This window comes from Hibiscus syriacus, unplaced genomic scaffold (assembly GCF_006381635.1).
Source record: "Hibiscus syriacus cultivar Baekdansim isolate YM2019G1 unplaced genomic scaffold, ASM638163v2 tig00110332_pilon, whole genome shotgun sequence".
NCBI classification, from domain to species: domain Eukaryota; kingdom Viridiplantae; phylum Streptophyta; class Magnoliopsida; order Malvales; family Malvaceae; genus Hibiscus; species Hibiscus syriacus.
This window is the reverse complement of record NW_024062688.1, coordinates 5,092,514-5,112,219: the sequence shown is the minus strand read 5'-3', so window position 1 is coordinate 5,112,219 and position 19,706 is coordinate 5,092,514. Positions and strand designations below refer to the sequence as shown.

At 35.4% G+C, this 19,706-nt stretch overlaps 2 protein-coding genes across 2 annotated transcripts; both read right to left on the bottom strand.

The window, feature by feature from the left end:
* Nucleotides 1-2,718: 2,718 nt before the first annotated feature.
* On the bottom strand, nucleotides 2,719-7,460 carry LOC120119520 (chaperone protein dnaJ 10-like). The gene is given in 12 exon segments (XM_039139338.1): nucleotides 2,719-3,033; nucleotides 3,212-3,364; nucleotides 3,469-3,549; nucleotides 3,642-3,820; nucleotides 4,038-4,085; nucleotides 4,088-4,194; nucleotides 4,673-4,779; nucleotides 4,781-4,801; nucleotides 6,313-6,472; nucleotides 6,595-6,677; nucleotides 6,857-6,918; nucleotides 7,246-7,460. Coding segments are annotated over 11 exon segments (975 nt in total). The 5' UTR covers nucleotides 7,331-7,460; the 3' UTR covers nucleotides 2,719-3,033; nucleotides 3,212-3,322.
* A 2,912-nt stretch (nucleotides 7,461-10,372) lies between these two features.
* On the bottom strand, nucleotides 10,373-13,320 carry LOC120119988. Its single transcript, XM_039139763.1, has 2 exons — nucleotides 11,898-13,320; nucleotides 10,373-11,163 (listed from the first exon to the last, which is right to left on the bottom strand). The coding sequence occupies exons 1-2, from the start codon at nucleotides 13,318-13,320 to the stop codon at nucleotides 10,373-10,375; spliced, it is 2,214 nt and encodes a 737-aa protein (XP_038995694.1).
* Between the last annotated feature and the right edge of the window lie 6,386 nt (nucleotides 13,321-19,706).

The window sequence follows — 19,706 nt, the reverse complement described above, 5'->3', positions numbered from 1 at the left end:
ATAAGGTAGAATGTTAAAAACAATCCTTAACATTTATTAAAATGATTACTTTAGCCTATGTATTTTTTGAGAAATATTTTAATTCTTAATGTTCAATTTTTGGATAAATTATTTTTGTCGGATGAAAATTTTAGTTGACTAACGATTAATGAATATTATTGACATGATATTTTATGTGTTTTATTATTAACGTGTTACATGTCACATTATCATATTATGCAATATAATACATATCATATCATCATCTTATATGACGTGACATATATTATGTCATCAACTTAAGTGACATAGTATATATCATATTAACATCTTAAGTGATATGACATATGTCACATCTTTATCTTGAATGAGAAAACATGTTATATCATCACCTTAGAAAAAAAATTCACATCATGTCGGGTAATTATGCTATACAACAATCTAATTTAAGGCTAAGGAATGACAAAAAAATTGGCGCGATCGAAAATGTTATAAAAAAATCATAATATTTTCGATTGGACGCAATCTAAAATATTAACTTGAACCGAAAATGTTATAAAGAATGTTTTTGAAATGAAAAATATTAAGAAAAAGTTAACGTTTTAGGTTGCGTCTAACCGAAAATATTATGATTTTTATAATTTTTTTATTAATAATATTAACATTTATATGTTATTTTTTAAAAATATAATAAAAGGTTTTCATCTATTTAAAGGTTCAGATTCAAGCATGAGTTCTAGTTTCAATCGAATTAATTATAGGAATATTTCAAATTCAAGTTTTTTCGAGTGTGAGTCGAGTTTCAATTTTTTATTTTGAGTTCGATTCGAACTTGATAATTTTAAATTCCTGAACTTCCAAGTCGGGATGAGCTCAAATTTAAACTTTCTAAGTTGAACCTAACGATACTAGAACTCGAACCGAATCGTTTATAATCCTAGAGTAGATGGACAACATAGTTTAAAATGAGTTTCATCTAACAATCAATTTGGGAGATCAAATAAAAAGCCTGAAAGGATTTTAGGTGAAATGATCATCAAGAAAGGTCCGTCGTCAGCCGGGAGAAATAAGGGGTGAGAGATATGTGCTAATTCGTTGTGCTTACATGACAAAAATAAGTTTGATTTTTTTTATAAATAATTAGAAATATATACTAATTTATTATTTAATTAAATAAAAAGATATATTTATGTAAAAAAAAAAACTATTTTGAGTGAATTTAATATATTTGCAACTGTATCATTATTCTATTTTATTTTGCTTCAAATTTTAAGGCACTTTCTTTCAAATTTTGTACATTTTTTCATTGAATTTAAAATATATAATATTTGGTCATTTTTTGTTTTTATTTAATTAAGACGTAGTTATTAAGGGTTAAATGTTAATATATAATATTTGATTTTTTTATTTAATTAAGACGTAATCATTAAGGGTTAAATATCGTTAGACATTTAATGAATTGATGTGAATATATAAAATTAAAAAGGGTAAACTATACAAATGGTCATTAATATTTGAGTAAGTTTTTATTTTCCCCTCTAAAATTTTAAAAGTAACAAATTAGTCAATAAAACATCAAATAGGTCCTAAACAATGATGCTACATCTAATTTACCCCAATTTTTTCCTGATTTTTTCATATATATATATATATATATATATATATATATACTTTTTAAATTTTAAAGATGAAACTTAGAAAGTAATTTTTTGAACATGAATTAATCGAATATTTCGAATGATAAACAAAAAATTAGAAAGCTTTTGGAATAAATTAGATATAAAATCATTGTTCAATGGTTGTTTTAGTGACCGATTTGTTAGTTTCAAAACTTAGTGGGGAAAATAAAAACTTACACAAACATTAGTGACCATTTGTATAGTTTACCCTTTCTAATTTTTTAAATTCATTGTGCCATGTCAATAATACGTTAAAGGTCTAACGAATGTTAACCCTTAGTGACCACATCCTAATTAAACAAAATTGATAAAATCTTAATTAAATAAAATAAAAGTGACCAAATATTATGTTTTTTGAATTAAATGAGAAAAAATGTACAAAACTTAAACGAAAGTGATTACTCACGAATTTCACCCTAAATTTTATTTGGATGATAAATACATAATAGAGTAATTAGACTAAATGTTGCTACTTGAACTAGTTGTCAATTTAGACGTTAAACGTTGATTCGACCCTAAAAATTATAAAATTCGTGTTATTACTTTCTTTTTTATTGTGTTAGACCAAATAATTCACACACCAAATACACATTTATAATATAGTTTATATGTATTAAATATGCTCCATGCCATATGAAAATAAATCCATTTAGAACTTAATGCTGCCCTTTCTATAATTTTTGTTTCTTCTGCATTTAATTTCAAAACCACTCTTCTCCTCTCACCCAACACCCTTCGTTTCTCGCCTACTAAATGACCAAGGAGCCCTCACCATCACTTGGACCACTCTCATTGTTAACATTCTGAGGTTAATAGCGCTCTTAGATTGATGGGGAAAATGCAGAAAAACCGAATGATTTGCGGATCGGCACACCAGCAATATGTCCAACACTTCGGTTAGACGCATATCTAGACACAAATATTAAAATATAAATTTCTTCTAAAAATAATTGAATATACCCATCCATGAGAATCGTATGCTACAATCACTGGGAGTATTCGCATCATTGATATACATGTGAAACCAAAACACAAATGCCAAAACAAGGTAGGCAATCTCAGTCAGCCTATGACAACGAAAATATTACATATCATTTTATACGATATATTACAAATCTAATCGGTCAGAGGAGTTAAACGCATGCTCACTATGGGGTAGGACGTGCTCTTCAAATCACTCGAACACAAATACGTAAAAATTACCTTCTCTGGCTGGAGCTGCACCCATAATATTGATACAAATGAATGCTGTACAATACAAACATATACCGTTACGAATTGAGTGTCTCTCAAGGGTGTTTTTGTGCACCAGGTGGTGCTGTTGGCCTTGGAAATTGACCATCAGCGACACTAGGGGCCTCCACATACGGGCTCTACAATGTCAAATTGTTTCAGGTCAGAATATACACAACGATTGAGCAGAACCATATCTCAGTTACGGAACAGCTAATCATGAACGGTTAATAGTGCTACACAATGGAGTCTGGAAAAAGGATCTGTAGCTGTCACATGGATAAAATTTATCAATCAGCTTAATAACCATACTTGCGGCTGTGATGTGAATGGAGAATGAGACAAGTTGTCCTTGGTTGGGGACTTTGTCGATCCATCTGGAGGATTGCTGTTATGACTTGGTTCAATTCCATCCAATCTAACATTACTGCTCAGCATGGGATCACTTTCATTCCATTTGCTGGCTTGACCCTCTATATCCGCATTCCAAGAAAGCTCAGGATAGTTAAAGAAGATATAAGAGGGAAAAGAGATGAAAAAAATGGACAGAAAGCATGAAAAAATCACACATACTTACCTCAAAGATTTTACCAAGAGTTTTCAACCCTTTTGCTCGTGCTCGAAGCTCTTCCCTCTTGCAAGTATTATCTTGGAGAACCTAAAACAAGGATTTAATAGATTACAGGAAAAATACAACTATCAAAACCATCATCATTGAACAGCCATGAAAGAAGAGACTGATGAAACAACCATTTCGCAAACATGAGAAATAGTAGCTTCTATGTCAGCTACATTAAGCTTCCATAATGAATCAATCATCAGCTTCTTGTGAGATTGCATATACTCCTCGAGCTCCTGCTCACTGTAATTTCCTTCTGCGCTAAGCTGCTTCTTCATGTCCTCCTGCAGCTGAAGCAAAGCAATTGCACCTACCCCAACAAGGGGGGAAAAATAATTCAATGGAACAATTCTTCCTGGAAAGGATCTTCTTTCTAAGAAACACTAACAGCACAACTGATTTATCCTTTGTAAGTATAGAATGAATGACCCACCCTTTAAGTTACCAGTAAAGTCAGTTTAATTAACAACAAATCATAATTGTTGTGTACAAAGTACAAACCATTGAAGTTTGCAGTATTTACTAACCTGTTGCAGCAGTTACTTGGGATTTAATAAAGTGACCTTTAACCCTAACCACTCACGCGAATGGACACCCAAGTATATCGCTTTCTTCCCAAGTTCTTTTGCTGCTTGTCTTGAATAGATGTAACCAATTGTATTCAACATATCAACACCATAACTGTAAACATATACAACAAATCTATTACAACTCAAATAAATAATGATAATGATGATTAAGATGAGGGAACAAGAAATACAAAGAGATATACTTATCCCAAATTAAGATTGCTGGAAAATAGATATACAAGAAAAACAATATATATAAGTGCTTTTCAGATCCCGGACTAGATTACATCCTCAGATTTTATAATCTACCATTTGAGGAGAAAAAAGATGGAACCCCAATGCAAGTTTCAAATGTAATAGATGTCAGAAGGTCGCTTTTGTTTTTTCAAAAGCATATGACAGTTCAATTTTGTCTTCAATTGGTATTTCTGAAATCCTACTTAGGCAGTTCATGTAATATTTCAGAATGTCAAATCATGAGTGCCGAAAAATCGTGAATATGATTACTGGCAGTAATTCATCCAAGAAGATGGAAAGGATTTTCAATTTCCTCTCACTCTTATGCATCATTTCTAGAGAAGATAATAGTACCAGCACTAGAGAGCCTTAATACTTCAGCTTCTGCATGCTTCACAAAATCCTCTTTGTTTCCTTGCACATATTGGTTTAGTCGATCTTTCAATAATTGTGCAAGCTTCTCTTTCTCTTTCCTTCTGAACAGCCTGTAGACAAATGCATTTACATTAAAAAATGATTTAGAACCTCTAATACAATGAAAAGATGCAAGCAACAGAAAATACTCATACCACTGGTTAAAAGAATTTTGTTCTAATTTCCACTGGTGCTACAATACTTGGAACAACAAAATTTTATAGGAAGAAAGTAATGAGGGCCAAAGGATGATATTAATGAATAATTTATCTACTGAAGTTAATCAAAAAGAAAGAATACCATCAAACCAAAGTTTCATCATTGTACTGAGAGTATTTTATCCACTTTAAGTTGATCAATTTCACATGTAAAAGGGAATAGAGGCAAATAAATCATTTCTTATAACTGAAAGACAGGGACGAAACTATATACAGGTTGGGAGGACCCTCCCCGCCAAAAAATGGTCTAATGGAATTTTAGGCCCCTGTCAATTTAGATCTTAATCAAATTAAGCCTTGCCCCAACCCCAAAGTTTTGGCCTTAAGCAATTTGGCAACTCCCAATGTTTGATCCTAGGTCCATTCCTAATGAAAGAAATTCATTACCTCATACATGCTAAAACTACATAGAATACAGAACAAAATTAACTTAAAACTCCAATAAATTTTTTTGTTGTCTTTGAGAAAACCATGTAAGGAGATCAAGAACAAAAGTTGGAAGTAACCCTACGAATAGTGACCTCTTGTAAAATTTAGTAGCACCTTGTGATCAAAACCCAAAAGTTTTTTATTATCAAGCAATCAATTTTATTATCATTTAAAATTGACAAAAGGTAGAGAATGTGATAATAAAATAATAAGCACCCCTTCCTTTCTCTTTTAAAATTGGAATATGGGGGGGGGGGGGGGGAAGAAAAGGGACCATCACCTAGATCCCTTGGGATATCAAGCCTGTTTTCCTTTTCATGAAATAATTAGGACCCAGTCCCAATGTATATATAAAACACAAGACACAAAATGGATGTATGTGTTACCTTGAAACATCGGGTGGATTTAGAAAACTTGTGAAGTCAAAATTAGTTTGCCCATATCTACAACACTAAACTAACCAGGTATTCTTTGACGGAGGTATGATACATGTCACACACCCTTTGTAAACCATTTAAAAAAAATCAAACTGCTCGCTTCACCAAATTAAATGTTTCTATTAATAGTTTGATTGTCACTCCTAAAATTCCATAAACCTTGTACCAAATTTCTAACAACTTATTTGTCCCCCGTATAACATCCAATTGTAGTCCTGCATCAGATTTGAACCATTTTTCTTTCATAAAGTACTTGATCCCGCTAAGATTATCATGCCTAATCCAGGTGTGTGTACTGCGAGTCAGTTTTGAAAACTGCCATATATTTGTAAAACGAATTTCAACTCTATATTCAACAATTGAGGATTACAACCAAGGCAAAAGACAATTCACTGTTTACTGAATTAATGATCTCTTTTGCCTGCAATCACTCATAGTCAAAATCAAAATCTGAGTAAAAAAGGTCTATCATCTACATACATAGATAAGAATTTTTACCCTCATTTTTTCCTGCAATTTTTTAGCATCAAACTGCTCCCCTTCAGTGAAAATGTCTAGTGAGGCCACTGATGCCATAGCAAGTTTTCCTATATATTCCTCGAAAAGTTCACTACCAAAAAGCATTGCAAATATCGCTGCAGGATCAATAATTGCCTCACTGCCAAAAAAAATAGCCATCAAATAAATAGAATGGGAGAATACAATATTCCTTTCAATTTTTAAAAATGTGAATGAGCCTTGAAAATTGATATATTCATAGAGTAAGAGTAGGAAACTAACGTGGAGATTCCTGACTTCCCATGAGCATCATATGCTTGCCGCTGTTTCGCATCACTTAATACTTGGTAAGCCTCTCCCAACACCTGAATAGAACTTAAGAAAAACAAAAATTCTCAAATAATAATTCAAATACCAAGGTCGAGATCCAAGCAGTTTGCACCTCAACACTTACAATGTTCAAAGGATTTGATGATATAGACTTAATTAAAGAGAACATCAAATAATCACAAATGGCATCAGAAATAAAAATGTAACGGCTTGCCTGAAATTTCTCAGCTGCTTGAGGATCATTTGGGTTTTTATCCGGATGCACTTTTCTTGCCTGCATAAATAAAGAAATTGAAATTGTTTATCTTTTTTTTCATTTAAGGTCACAATCTATTATCAGAATCAATCTTTATACGCATTAAATAAGCAAACCCAGAATAAATCTAGACCCAGATTTTGAATTTGATTCCTCAAAGTTCCCAAGAATATGAAATTAGAAAATTGTAAAGGAAACAGGGTAACTTGAATTGATCAACATTCCATAAATAAAAGAAACTGTGATTATTACAATCAGATTGAATTCGAAAATTGTATAATCCTGAAAAAAACGACCCAATTCAAACAGATTATGAAAACGGAAGAAAAGGGAAATTAGATTAAACCTTATATAATAAGCTTTCTTGATTTCGGACTCTGTAGCAGAAGGGCTGACACCTAAGATATCGTAGAATTCAGTCTCCTTCACCATTGCCGATCATGAAACAGAATTTTGCAGAGATTATTATTATTTCTTGAAAAAATAAAAATTCAAAAGAAATGCGAGAAAGAACAGGAAGGGTTTGGTTTTATGATCAAATGAATGTGAAATTGAAAAGAAAGAAATCACAGAATAAAAAATGAAAAAATGCGAAAACGATGGAATAATAGAGAAGAAATATTCCAAAATTAATTGAAACGGAAATGAAAAGCCGCGAATTTTGGCGTCACTCCACGCGCAGCCTCACACCTTTCGATTTCATCTTAAATTAAATTCCTTTGCAGCGTTGAATATTGCCTCCCTGGCTGCTGCAGCACAGTCAATTCCCTTTTGGGGACAAATTGCAATAGACGTCCCCAAACGATTTCTAAATTGATTTTAAAATTTTAGAACATTCTGATTAAATCTTTTGCTTTCCAACTACTTTCAATTGTATTGACCACGTTAAATGTTATTAAGATATGATGTGATAAATGTCGAATTTACCATATAAAAATAATTCCTGATTCTTAAATAAATAAATAAAGTAATATAGAGAAGGTCGATCCACAAAGATTATAGGAAGTTTGATAATGTTGTTTCCGGGATTGAATTAACTACAAGAAATTAAAAGGGGAGTTAAAATTAATGAATAAAATAAATAAATAAATATTGAATAAAAATAATAATGACAAAATAAATAAAGCAGAAAAATTCATTAAATATGATATAGTCTCAGGTTTTGCTTAGCCTCAATTTCGATCGGTCATCGAAATAAAAGTATGTCAGCTACAGTCAACAAGGCCCAACTCCTATAGCTAACTCTTATATCCGGTTAATCGAAATTTCCAAGTCTATCTTCGAAATCCGATTTTTGTTGGTCTAGCCACGTCTATCGCCGTTAGATCCAAAATAACTTTAAATTATGGTTATAGTGTGTCACCGAGAATCGAACTTGATCTTGATTCCCCTTAACAGATCGCCGCTAATTTTGTTCACAGGAAGCCGAATTACGACCAACGATCCGACTTCCAAACTTCAAGCAAAACAATCTTCAAATCAAATTGCACCTTTTGAGTTGAAGATGTAATAACTTTTAAGAGAATGACCGATTGTCGCTTCCAGTTTCCAAATAATCAAGAATATGATCTGATTGTATGAAGATCAAGATTCAATTCTCACGAATGTAATTGAGTTTCGCAAAAAAAAACTTTGACTAAGTAGAAGTTTAGCCATGCATGGATTGAATCATACTTAGCATTGTGAAAAGAAAAGAAAAAGGAAAAAAGATGGAGACGGAGATGAAAGAAAAGTAGAACTTCAATAAATAACTAAGAGAAATAAATTTCAATATGAGTTTCAACTGTTGAACCTAAGGGTATTTATAACCCTATAGTTCTAAGTAAATAAAATAATTAATTCCTAAAATAATCAAACTAAAAATCTTAATAAGGCTTCTAATAAAATAACTAATTCTTAAATAAAATAATAATAGAACAATCAAACTAAAAATCCTAAATTAAAAAGGTTTATCACAAATATAAATATTAAGTCTTCTGGTTGAATTCTTCTTCATCTTCTAGATAACATGTTCCCATGTAAATTTCAAATTAAATATTCAAGGAAATTATGCTTATCTTCTATATGATGTTGAATGAACTGTCGAAATCTACTAGTTTTTAGGCTAATTAATCCAACGAAGTTCCTATCCAAAATAAACTCAAAATAAAGATAAATCAATAATATCCAAGCGATAAATGAAAAGTAAATAATAATAAAAATATGTAATATTAAACTCTAATCATGATGTGTTGTTAAGAATATTGGGTTAATAATTCTTTATGTACTACTAAAGAATCAACATACTTTCAAGGTTTTTGTTCTTAGGTTTCGAAATAGTTGATATAATGATAAAATTAGTCTCTTATGTTTGATAAATGGTTATCTTGGCCCACATTGTTTTGAAGCATCCTCACGTTTCATTTTGGGATAAAATACGCTTGATTAAATGAAAATAGTTAGTTAACTAACGATCAACGCTACAAGTTGATTGATCTAAATATGGTTGCTAAGTATCGACCTTCTCCTAGTGAACCACCGAACCCCTCTTCTCATGCTACTTCTCCATCGATGATTGATCTAAATGCCCCGAACCTTGCCTCAGCTGCTATGAATGTTGACCCGGTTGCTACGACCGTGACCCCTTCGCGTCAATAAATGATGGTGTGGCCTCCTTTTTTAAGTTTATTTTAATGGACTTTAACCTATTATGTTAGAATGTTCAGGGTTATGGAAACTCAAAATTTGTTACAACTGCTCGCCAATATATTTTGGACTATCATCCTGATTTTATTAGTTTTGTGGAGCCTCGCATCAGTGGTGCTCGTGCCGACTTTGTCATCAAAGCTCTCAATTTTCCAAACTCTCATAGCGATGAAGTAGCTGGGTTTTCTGGTGGTATTTGACTTTGTTGGAACGACTTTCTTGATGTGGAAATTCTTGTTAACCATTTCCAATTTGTTCACTATCGTATTTCTTTGTTTTGGATAAATCAAGATTTTATTACCCAAAAATAGCAGCAAGCTGCTTACAAATAACAGTTCAAACAAAGGAACAAGAAAGGGAGCAGATTACAACAAAACTAGGCTATTTCCCAATGATTACATAAAGCTATGTTTCTGCTATCAAATCTATTGAAGTTTCTATTACATAAAGTAGTTCTTACCATCTCCTTAATAGCTTTTATAATATCTGTTTCGGTTCTGCAAATTCCTTTAAAAATCCTACGATTTCGTTCCTCCCAAATGGTGTAATTAAAGGCGTTCCATGAGAGCTTTAGAATGCAAGACAACATAGATTTACCTTTCCATGTAGAGGTAGCCCATTCCAACAAATTAGTCCAGTCCGAGAATTGTCTGTTCAAACCAGAAAGTTGAAGGATTGATTTCCAAATGGAAGCAGACTTCGGACACTCGGCAAAGAGGTGATTCCTAGTTTATGTTGCTTCCGAGCAGAACATACAAAGATCGTTGGTGATAATACCAAGTCTTTGCATTATGTCCTTGGTGGTAGACGATCCAAAATAACCATCCATGAAATTATGATATACTTCGGGACATGAAGAGGATACCAGACTAGTTTATGCCAAGCGACTTTAGTGTCTTTAGGACGGATCTCTTCCCAAATCTCTTTAGTGTTTTTTACTGCTATTACACTCACTATTTGAGCGACATTTCTGAGCTTCAGCATTCGCTTGAAACTCCAGCTAGCAGTTTGCGGTTCTTCCATGGTCCAGAAATCATGCTGCCTAATTATGTAGTTATGAAGCCATGCTATCCATAGAGAACCCTCCCTCACTAGTAATTTCCTGATCAAAAAAATTAGGTAGGCGTTGTTCCAGGACTTGATATCCTTTAATCCCAAGCCTCCTTTTGATTTCGGTTTGCAAATTTTCACCCAACTCACCCTTGCATCGACAGGCGAAGTGTCCGATCCTTTCCAGAAAAATCTGGAGCATAATTGCTCAATCTTCTTGATAATGGACTGTGGTAAAACTAGTTGTCTACACCAATAATTAGCAACGCTGTAGAGAACTGTCTTAATAAGCTCAACCCTTCCTACATAACTCAATTTCTTCCTAGACCATTGGTGAAGTCTGCTCTTGATATTGTCTAGCAGAGCTTGGTAATCTTTATCGATAAGCTTTCTGGTGACAAGAGGTACCCCCAGGTATCTAATAAGCAGCCTACCTTGTTTGAAACCAGTATAACTGATGATAGAGTCAAGATTATGAGCCGAAATACCAACAGTGAAGATCTCAGATTTACCTGCATTGAGCTTCAACCCTGAATATTCATAAAAACAGTCCAAAACAGAAATGACTCCCAAAACAGAATGAAAGTTTCCTTTGCAGAAAATTAATAAGTCATCAGCAAATGACAAGTGGGTGAGTTCTATTTTCTTGCATTTTGGATGGAATGAAAAAATCCCTCTAGAAGCAGCGTTATTGAGAATATTAGAGAGCACATTCATAACCAGAACAAATAAATATGGGAAAGCGGGTCTCCTTGTCTTATTCCCTTTGCACCCTTAAAAAACTAACCAAGCTTCCATTGAGAGCAATGGAATATCTAGCATCCATAAAGCAAGAAACAATCCAATCGATGAATTTAGAAGGTAAATCCAGAGCTTTAAGAATTGCATAAATAAACTCCCAATTGATGGAGTCAAAAGCCTTTTGAAGATCAATTTTCAGTGCACACCTTGGTGATATGAACTTCCTCCCATATCCTTTAACAATTTCCTACGCAAGAAGGGTATTATCAACTATACTCATTTCTTTGACAAAAGCATATTGATTAGGAGCTATAATCATTGGCAGCAGATTTGTCATTCTATTGACAAGAATCTTTGTAATGGTCTTGTAAATAACCGAACAATAAAAAATGGGTATGAAGTCAGAAACAGTGCTAGGATTTGGCTTTTTTGGAATTAAAACAATAGTGGTTGCATTAAAGGTTGAATAAATAAAAGATTCTTGAAATAAGTACTTTATTGCCTTAATAACATCATTACCAACCACTGGCCAAGCTTTCTTGAAAAACAGAGAAGTAAAACCGTCCGGGAGCCTTGTCATTGCCTTGGCTGAAAATAACCTCTTTAATGTCATCACTAGTAACATCTTTGACAAGAGCATCAGGGTCTACAAGTGATAAGATAGGTTGCATAAGACCTTTAAGAAGTGCAGGAAAGCAATCTTTAACTTCTAGATTCTTGGAGCCTAAAAGATTTTTGAAGAACTCAAGTATTTTCGAGGACATTTCATCAAATGATTCAAGTCTTTCCCCCCGATTGTTGACAGGAACCCTTATAGTATGCCTCTTGTTCTTAGTAGCAATTACTGAGTGAAAGAACTTTGTACATTTGTCACCCTCCTTTAGCCAATGCATTTTAGCTTTTTGTTTTAAGAACATGGTCTCTGCTTCTGCTAAAGAATTGAACTCCCGTTGCAACTCGAGTTCTTTCTCCAACGAATCATCACCTCTTAAGGTAAGAATTTGATGTCTATCAAGTTCTTCTCTTTTTTGTCTAGTTCTAGCCCAAATGTCACTGAAGTGGTCTTTATTGAGATGTTTAAGGCTAACTTTGAGACGTTTAAGCTTTAGGAACAAAGACTTCATTGGATTACCTTGTGTTGCCATATTCCATGATTGACTAACATTGTTTAGAAATTCTGGATGAAGAGCCCAACAGTTAAAGAATTTGAACGATTTGGGTCTATTTGAATGGGCCTCTTTGTGAAGATCAACCGCTACCATACAATGATCAGAAGGACCAGGTGCTAAGAATTCCATAAAGGAATGAGGAAAATATTCGAACCATAAAGGATTGATGAGAACTCTGTCGAGTTTCCGAGCAAGGTAATTGTCGCTTTGTTTGTTACTCCACGAGAAAGTAGGACCAAAGAAAGGATGATCTTGTAACTGTAGATCCTGAATGGTTTCCTGAAATTCTAACACGTCAGAGGAAGTGAACATACCCGTAAGCTCTTGATCAGAACTTTCATAATTATTCAAGATAACATTAAAATCACCTCCCAAGAGCCAAGGAAGGTCACTATAATTAGAATCAAGATGCCGGAGTTCTTGCCAAACTTGTCTTCTAATAATGCCATTATTACTACCATAGATTGCAGTAATAATGAATGGAGCACCATTAAACAGACCTTTGACAGTGATACTCTGATCCGTAGCTTTACATAAGGAGAAATCCAAACCTTTCCTCCATAAAAACCATATCCTATCGTTCACTGCAAAACCATAGTTGGTGAGAACATTCCAATTCTCAAAAGTAGTAGCTAATAATTCATCTGATTTTTCTAATTTCACTCGAGTTTCCATCAAGCATAAAATATCCACATTATTCTTGGCTGCCCTTTGAAGGACTTGGCCTTGTTTAAGAGGATTATTTAATCCTCTTACATTCCAAAAGGAAATGATCATTTTTCTTTGGATGAGGGCCCCGGATCCTCTCCTTTACACCTTACTGAAGAACCCTTAGATTTATCAAGATGAGACTTCTTTTTTATTTTGAGTTATTTGATCAATTCAGCAACACCAGAAGTTGCTGTTCTAACTTTTTCCCCTTGATTTTCTGAGGTAGGGTGATTCTCATTAATCGTGTTTAGAAGCTCAAAACGGTTGCTGGACCCTGTTTCATCGTGAGCTTTAACATGCCTTCCTCTATTTCTTTTATAAAGGACTGGAGGAGAAGAAATTAATTCTACAGAGTTTCCTAGTTGAACTGGAATTTTGGAGTAATCTTCTTTATTAGGATTAGTATGAGTTCCTTGATCATTACCCGTATAAGATACTGGTTTTAAGGGGCACCCGAGGCATCAGATTCGATTACAAAGTGATATGGCTCTAAGGAAGAATGGTTCCCACCTTCAATATACTTAGAAGAAATGTTCAAAGAAGATTTCGGAACAGCAGACGTTGGATTTTGATTATCTTCAGTGCAAGCAATTTCAGGATCCAGGGGGGATGGAGCGGCAGAATCTTTTTTCCTCCAAACCATTGTTGGGGATTGAGGGATAGGATTTTGCTTACATCCTTTAACACTATGTCCAAACACATTGCAGAATTTGCAACAAGGTGGCATCCATGGTACTTCGACAACTATCGAAATTGTTTTACCATTGCTAAGAACAATATCAACAAGCTTAGGAATAGCTTCAGACGCCCCAACTTCAACGCATATTTTTGCAAACTCTAACCTAGATTTTGAGGCGGTTATAGAATCCATTGAAAGGGGGTAACCTATGGCACTAGCAATATAGCTAAGGCCTTCGCAGCTAAACAATTCAAGGGGAACATTAAATAAGTGTACCCAGATAGGAATTCTTGACAAATCAAAATACAGCTTTTCCATGTTGATACCCATTTTCTAAGGATTAAAGGTTTGTTGAAGATGTGCCAATGGCCATTCTCCAATACCCAATCCCGAACATGTTCTGAACTAAACGAAAAAAAGGTAAGTGTTGTTACCTGCATAGCTGATCTGCACCTTGGCTCCTTGCAAGGGCTGTCTCCACATAGAATCGATAATTTGATGCAGAGCAGCTAATTTAGGAGCATCACCAAAAAATTGCCCAACAATCGAAAGACCCCATTCTTTAGTTCCACCTTCGAACACTTCCGGCGGTGGATGAACAGTCGGGATCCCATCTCGGGAATTTGGGGGAAAATATTGTAACTGAGTCCCAGTGGAGTAAGAAAATAGTTTACGTCAGTCCATCAATAGACCGTACAAAGCTTTGAATAGTCTGATAAAGAGAGCGTGATGGAAGATCTTTGAAGAGAAGAGAAGAACGGATCACCGAAAGCGCGACAGCAGATCCCTCAGATTCCATTAGCCCCGCTAATGATCCCCGTATTTCTATCAAAGCAAAAAATACTATTTTTTAGCTATTATCCCAATGCCTCTAAAGGACGTGCTCTTTGTACTCATCTCCATAACCTTGCTTCTACGATCAATACTCTTTAGATTATCTTCGGTGATTTCAACGCCACTCTCTCTTCTACTGAAAGAAAAGGTTGTGTCATATCTTCTAAACCCTATAATCTTTTCCCAGACATTCTTTATGAATGTGATCTTAGAGATATGGGCCCTAACTTCACTTGGTCTCAGGGTGTTTTTCATGTTCCTCTTGACTGTTGGGAAATAAACAGAGTACGAGTAATTTCCCTATAACCAGATTAGTGAGAATGCGAAATAAAAGCAGAAAAATAATACCCGAAAAATTGATAAGGGAGTTCAGCCAATTGTGACTACGTCTCCGGACTGCTGTAGATCTTTTACTAAGAGAGAAATTTACAGGTGTTTATAAAACTCTCACTACTCACAAGAAACTCTCTAGTATTGGGAGAGAAATGATTTGGGATTTGGGATGATTATGAAGCTAAATGAGCTAGGGTATTTATAGTTGAAACTTAGGGACTAATCTTTGAAAATACCCTAAAGTGCAATGACTAAAGTGAATTTACCCATTCCTATTTTCAACAAACATCTACCAAACTTTGAAAAATATTTTTCAAAGAAACATTTACCAAACTTTGAAAAACTTTTTTCAAAGTTGGTTGCCAAACTTTGAAACTAACTTTTAACAATCTCCCACTTGAAGACTGATTTTAATCTGTATTCACACCTCGATCAATGCAACAGTATTTCTGGTCTTGTTATTATAGCATGCCAACTGAAGCTGAACACAACTTCAGTTTGTCCGTAGTCACCGTCTTTGTCAATATGTCTGCCGGATTTTGAGCTCCACTAATCTTTTCAAGTTTTAAAATCCTATCTTCCAGAAGAGATCGAATAAAATGATATCTCAATTGTATGTGCTTCGTCCTGGAATGAAAAGACGGATTCTTTGCTAGATGGATAGCACTTTGATTGTCGCAATACAAGACATTGTTTTCTTGTTTCTTGCCTAACTCTTCCAAGAAACTTTGGAGCCAAACCATCTCCTTGCTAGCTTCTGTAACAACGACATATTCTGCTTCAGTTGTGGAGAGAGCAACTATCTTCTGTAGTTGAGAAACCCAACTCATTGCAGTTCCTCCTAGAGTATAGACATACCATGTAGTGCTCCTTCTGATGTCAATATTTCCGGCTAAGTCAACATCTACATAGACTGTCAGTATCGTATCTCCACCTTTGAAACAAAGTGCTTTGTTTGTAGTACCCCGCAGATATCTGAGGATCTATTTGACTACTTCCCAGTGTACCTTGCCCGGATTATTCATGTACCTGCTAACAGCTCCCACTGCTTGAGCAATATTTGGTCTGGTACAAACCATGACATATATTAGACTTCCAATTGCTGAGGCATACGACACCTTCACCATGTATGCACGTTCTTCCTCAGTCTTTGGTGACTGTTCTTTGGAGAGTCTAAAATAAACACCTAAAGGTGTACTTACTGGTTTAGCATCTTGCATGTTGAACCTGGAGAGTACTTTGTTGATGTACTCAGCCTGTGATAACATCAAAGTCCCCGAATTTGTGTCTCTCTTGATCCTCATCCTAAGAATTTGCTTTGCAGCGCCCAGATCCTTCATAGCAAACTGCTTCGACAATTTTTGCTTCAAGTGTATAATCTCTTGCATGTTTGAGCCTGTAACGAGCATGTCATCAACATACAACAATAAAATAATGAAGCTATTGTCGAACCTCTTGATGTAGAAACAATGATCTGCTTGGCATCTGGTAAAACCATTGTTACCCATGAAGCTATCAAACTTCTTGTACCACTGTCTAGGAGCTTGTTTTAAACCATACAAGCTCTTCTTCAACCTGCATACCAGGTTTTTCTTGCCTACCTCTATGAAGCCTTCTGGCTGCCTCATATAGATTTCTTCCTCCAAATCACCATGAAGGAAAGCTGTCTTTACATCTAACTGCTCAAGATGTAAATTCTCTGCAGCTACAATTTGCAACACCAATCTGATTGTAGTCAGTTTTACGACTGGAGAGAAAATTTCATTGTAGCCAATACCTTCTTTCTGCTGAAAACCTTTGACAACCAATCTCGCTTTGTAGCGTTTGCTCCCATCGTGCTCTTCTTTGATCCTTTAAATCCACTTGTTGTGTAGCGCTTTCTTGCCTGGTGGTAATTCAGCTAATTCCCATGTCTGATTTGACATAAGCGAGTCCATCTCATCTTTCATGGAAGACTCCCACTTGACTGAATCCTCCACTTGCATTGCTTCATCATAGCACCCTGGTTCACCATTGTCAGTCAGCAACAAGTAGTGCAAAGAAGGAGAATACCGTTGGGTTGGTTTAGGAATTCTGGAGGAGCGTCTCAGTTCTGGTGTGCCTTGTTCTTCTTGAACTTCTTCAGAATTGATCTAAACATCATTTCTAGAAATCTCCTCAAACTCAACAAATTCCTTTGTTTTAGCTTCGGTATTGGAGCTACTTGATTCTATAATTGACCTGTCTTTGTACATCATATTCTCATTGAAAATGACATCTCTGCTTCTGATGATCTTTCGATTTTTGTAATCCCAAAACCGATAACCGAACTCATCACCGCCATAACCAACAAAGGCACATTTGTTGGACTTAGCATCAAGTTTACTTCTTTCAGCAGAGTCTTTGTGTACATAAGAAATTCAACCAAACACTCTTAAGTGTGAAAGGTTTATTTCTTTCTTGCTCCAAACTTCCTCTGGTATTCCGCCATCCAAAGGAACTGAAGGCCCACGGTTGATCAAGTAAGCTGTAGTGTTGATAGCTTCAGCCCATATAAATTTGGGCAATCCGGCATGTATCCTCATGCTTCTGGCACGTTCATTCAGAGTTCTGTTCATGCGCTCTGCTACGCCATTTTGCTGTGGTGTCATGGGAACTGTTGTCTCCATCTTGATCCCATTGCTTGCGCAAAATTCTCTGAATCTGCTGTTTCTGTACTCTCCTCCATTATCAGACCTCAACCGCTTGACTTTCAAACCAGTCTCATTTTCTACCATGGCCTTTCATTTTCTGAAGGTATCAAAGACTTCTGATTTCTTCTTCAGAAAATAAACCCACACATTCCTTGTAGAATCATCGATGAAGGTGACATAATATAATGAGCCTGCAGGAGATGGAACTGAAGATGGTCCCCATACATCAGTATGAACCAACTCTAACTTTTCAGCCTTGAGTGTCTTGCCAATCTTTGCAAAACTGACTTTCTTTTGTTTGCCAAAGATGCAATCTTCGCATAGTCCGACATCTACATTCTTTAGATCCGACAGCTTCCCTTTTGAAAAAAGTGTCTTCATCCATTTCTCGCTCATATGGCCAAGCCTTTGGTGCCATAGGTTTGATTTTCTATCAGCGTCTGCTATTGCAATGATATTCTCTAAGTTTGAGGTTACTTAGAGAGTACCAGTCTTCTTACCACGAGCAATGACGAGTGCTTCTTTTGTAATCTTCCATTCACAGCCTGAAAAGGTTGTACTATAACCTTCTCCATCAAGTTGTCCTACGGAAATCAAATTTCTTTTTAGGTTAGGAATATGTCTCACACCTTTCAGCGTCCAGATGGTCTGGTTTGGTAGCTTTAGTCGGATGTCTCCTCTTCCGACGATCTTCAAGGTTTCATCATCAGCTATATGAACCTTCCCAAAATCACCACTGACATAGTTCTCCATGATTTCTCAGCATGTGATGGAGTGGAAAGATGCCCCTGAATCCAAGATCCATGATTCAATCGGACTGTTGACGCTTAGAATCATGGCATCACCTGTCTCTTTTGTCATGTTGGCAGATTCCTGTGCGCCGATATTTTTCTTCGGTGCTCGGCAATCTTTTTTAAAGTGACCCTTCTTGCCACAATTATAACAGGTAAAATCTTTCTTTCTTGTTCTTGATTTTCCCCTTCTGGATTTGGATTTGCCACGATTTAAATTTCTTTCTGAATTTCTCCCTCTGGACTCCGTGTGCAAGGCTGAGGAGGTTGATGCTTCACTCGATTCTCTTCGTCAAATTTCTTCACTCAATACCAGATCCCGAACATCGTCGAATTTTAATTTGTTGTTTCCCGACGAGCTGCTGACTGCTGTAACAGTAGCATTCCAACTGTCTGGTAGAGATGATAAGAGAATTAAAGCTCGAACTTCATCATCGAATTCAATTTCCACTGAACTCAACTGAGTTGTGATTGTGTTGAGTTCATTTAGGTGTTGTGCCATTGATGCCGCTTCTGTCATCCGCAAATTGAATAATCTCCTCATCAAATGAACTTTGTTTGAGGCCGATGGCTTTTCATACATACTGGAGAGAGCCACCATAAGACCCGTCGTGGTCTTTTCCTTTGCTATATTGAAAGCAACATTGCGGGATAACGTCAGTCGGATAACTCCGAGGGCTTGTCTGTCGAGAAGAGCTCAGTCTTCATTCTTCATGCCCTCTGGTTGCTTTCCTGAGAGGGGTTGATATAGATTTTTCTGGTACAGAAAATTTTCAATCTGCATCTTCCAAAAGCCAAAGTCTGCACCATCGAACTTTTCAATTTTCACATTCACTTCGTCTGCAGCCATCGTTCCCACTCGAATCTGGCTTCTTTGGATCGTTCTGACAATTTTCGCGAACCGCCGTGTATTAGAACACCTCTGTCGACAAATTCGTATCACCGACAAAAATTCACTATTCACGAAATTTACTTATCACGTGAATAGTAATGAATAGTAATCTCACAAAAATTGACAAAATTCACAACCAAAAGCTCTGATTACCAGTTGTTAGGAAATAAACAGAGTACGAGTAATTTCCCTATAACCATATTAGTGAGAATGCGAAATAAAAGCAGAAAAATAATACCCAAAAAATTGAT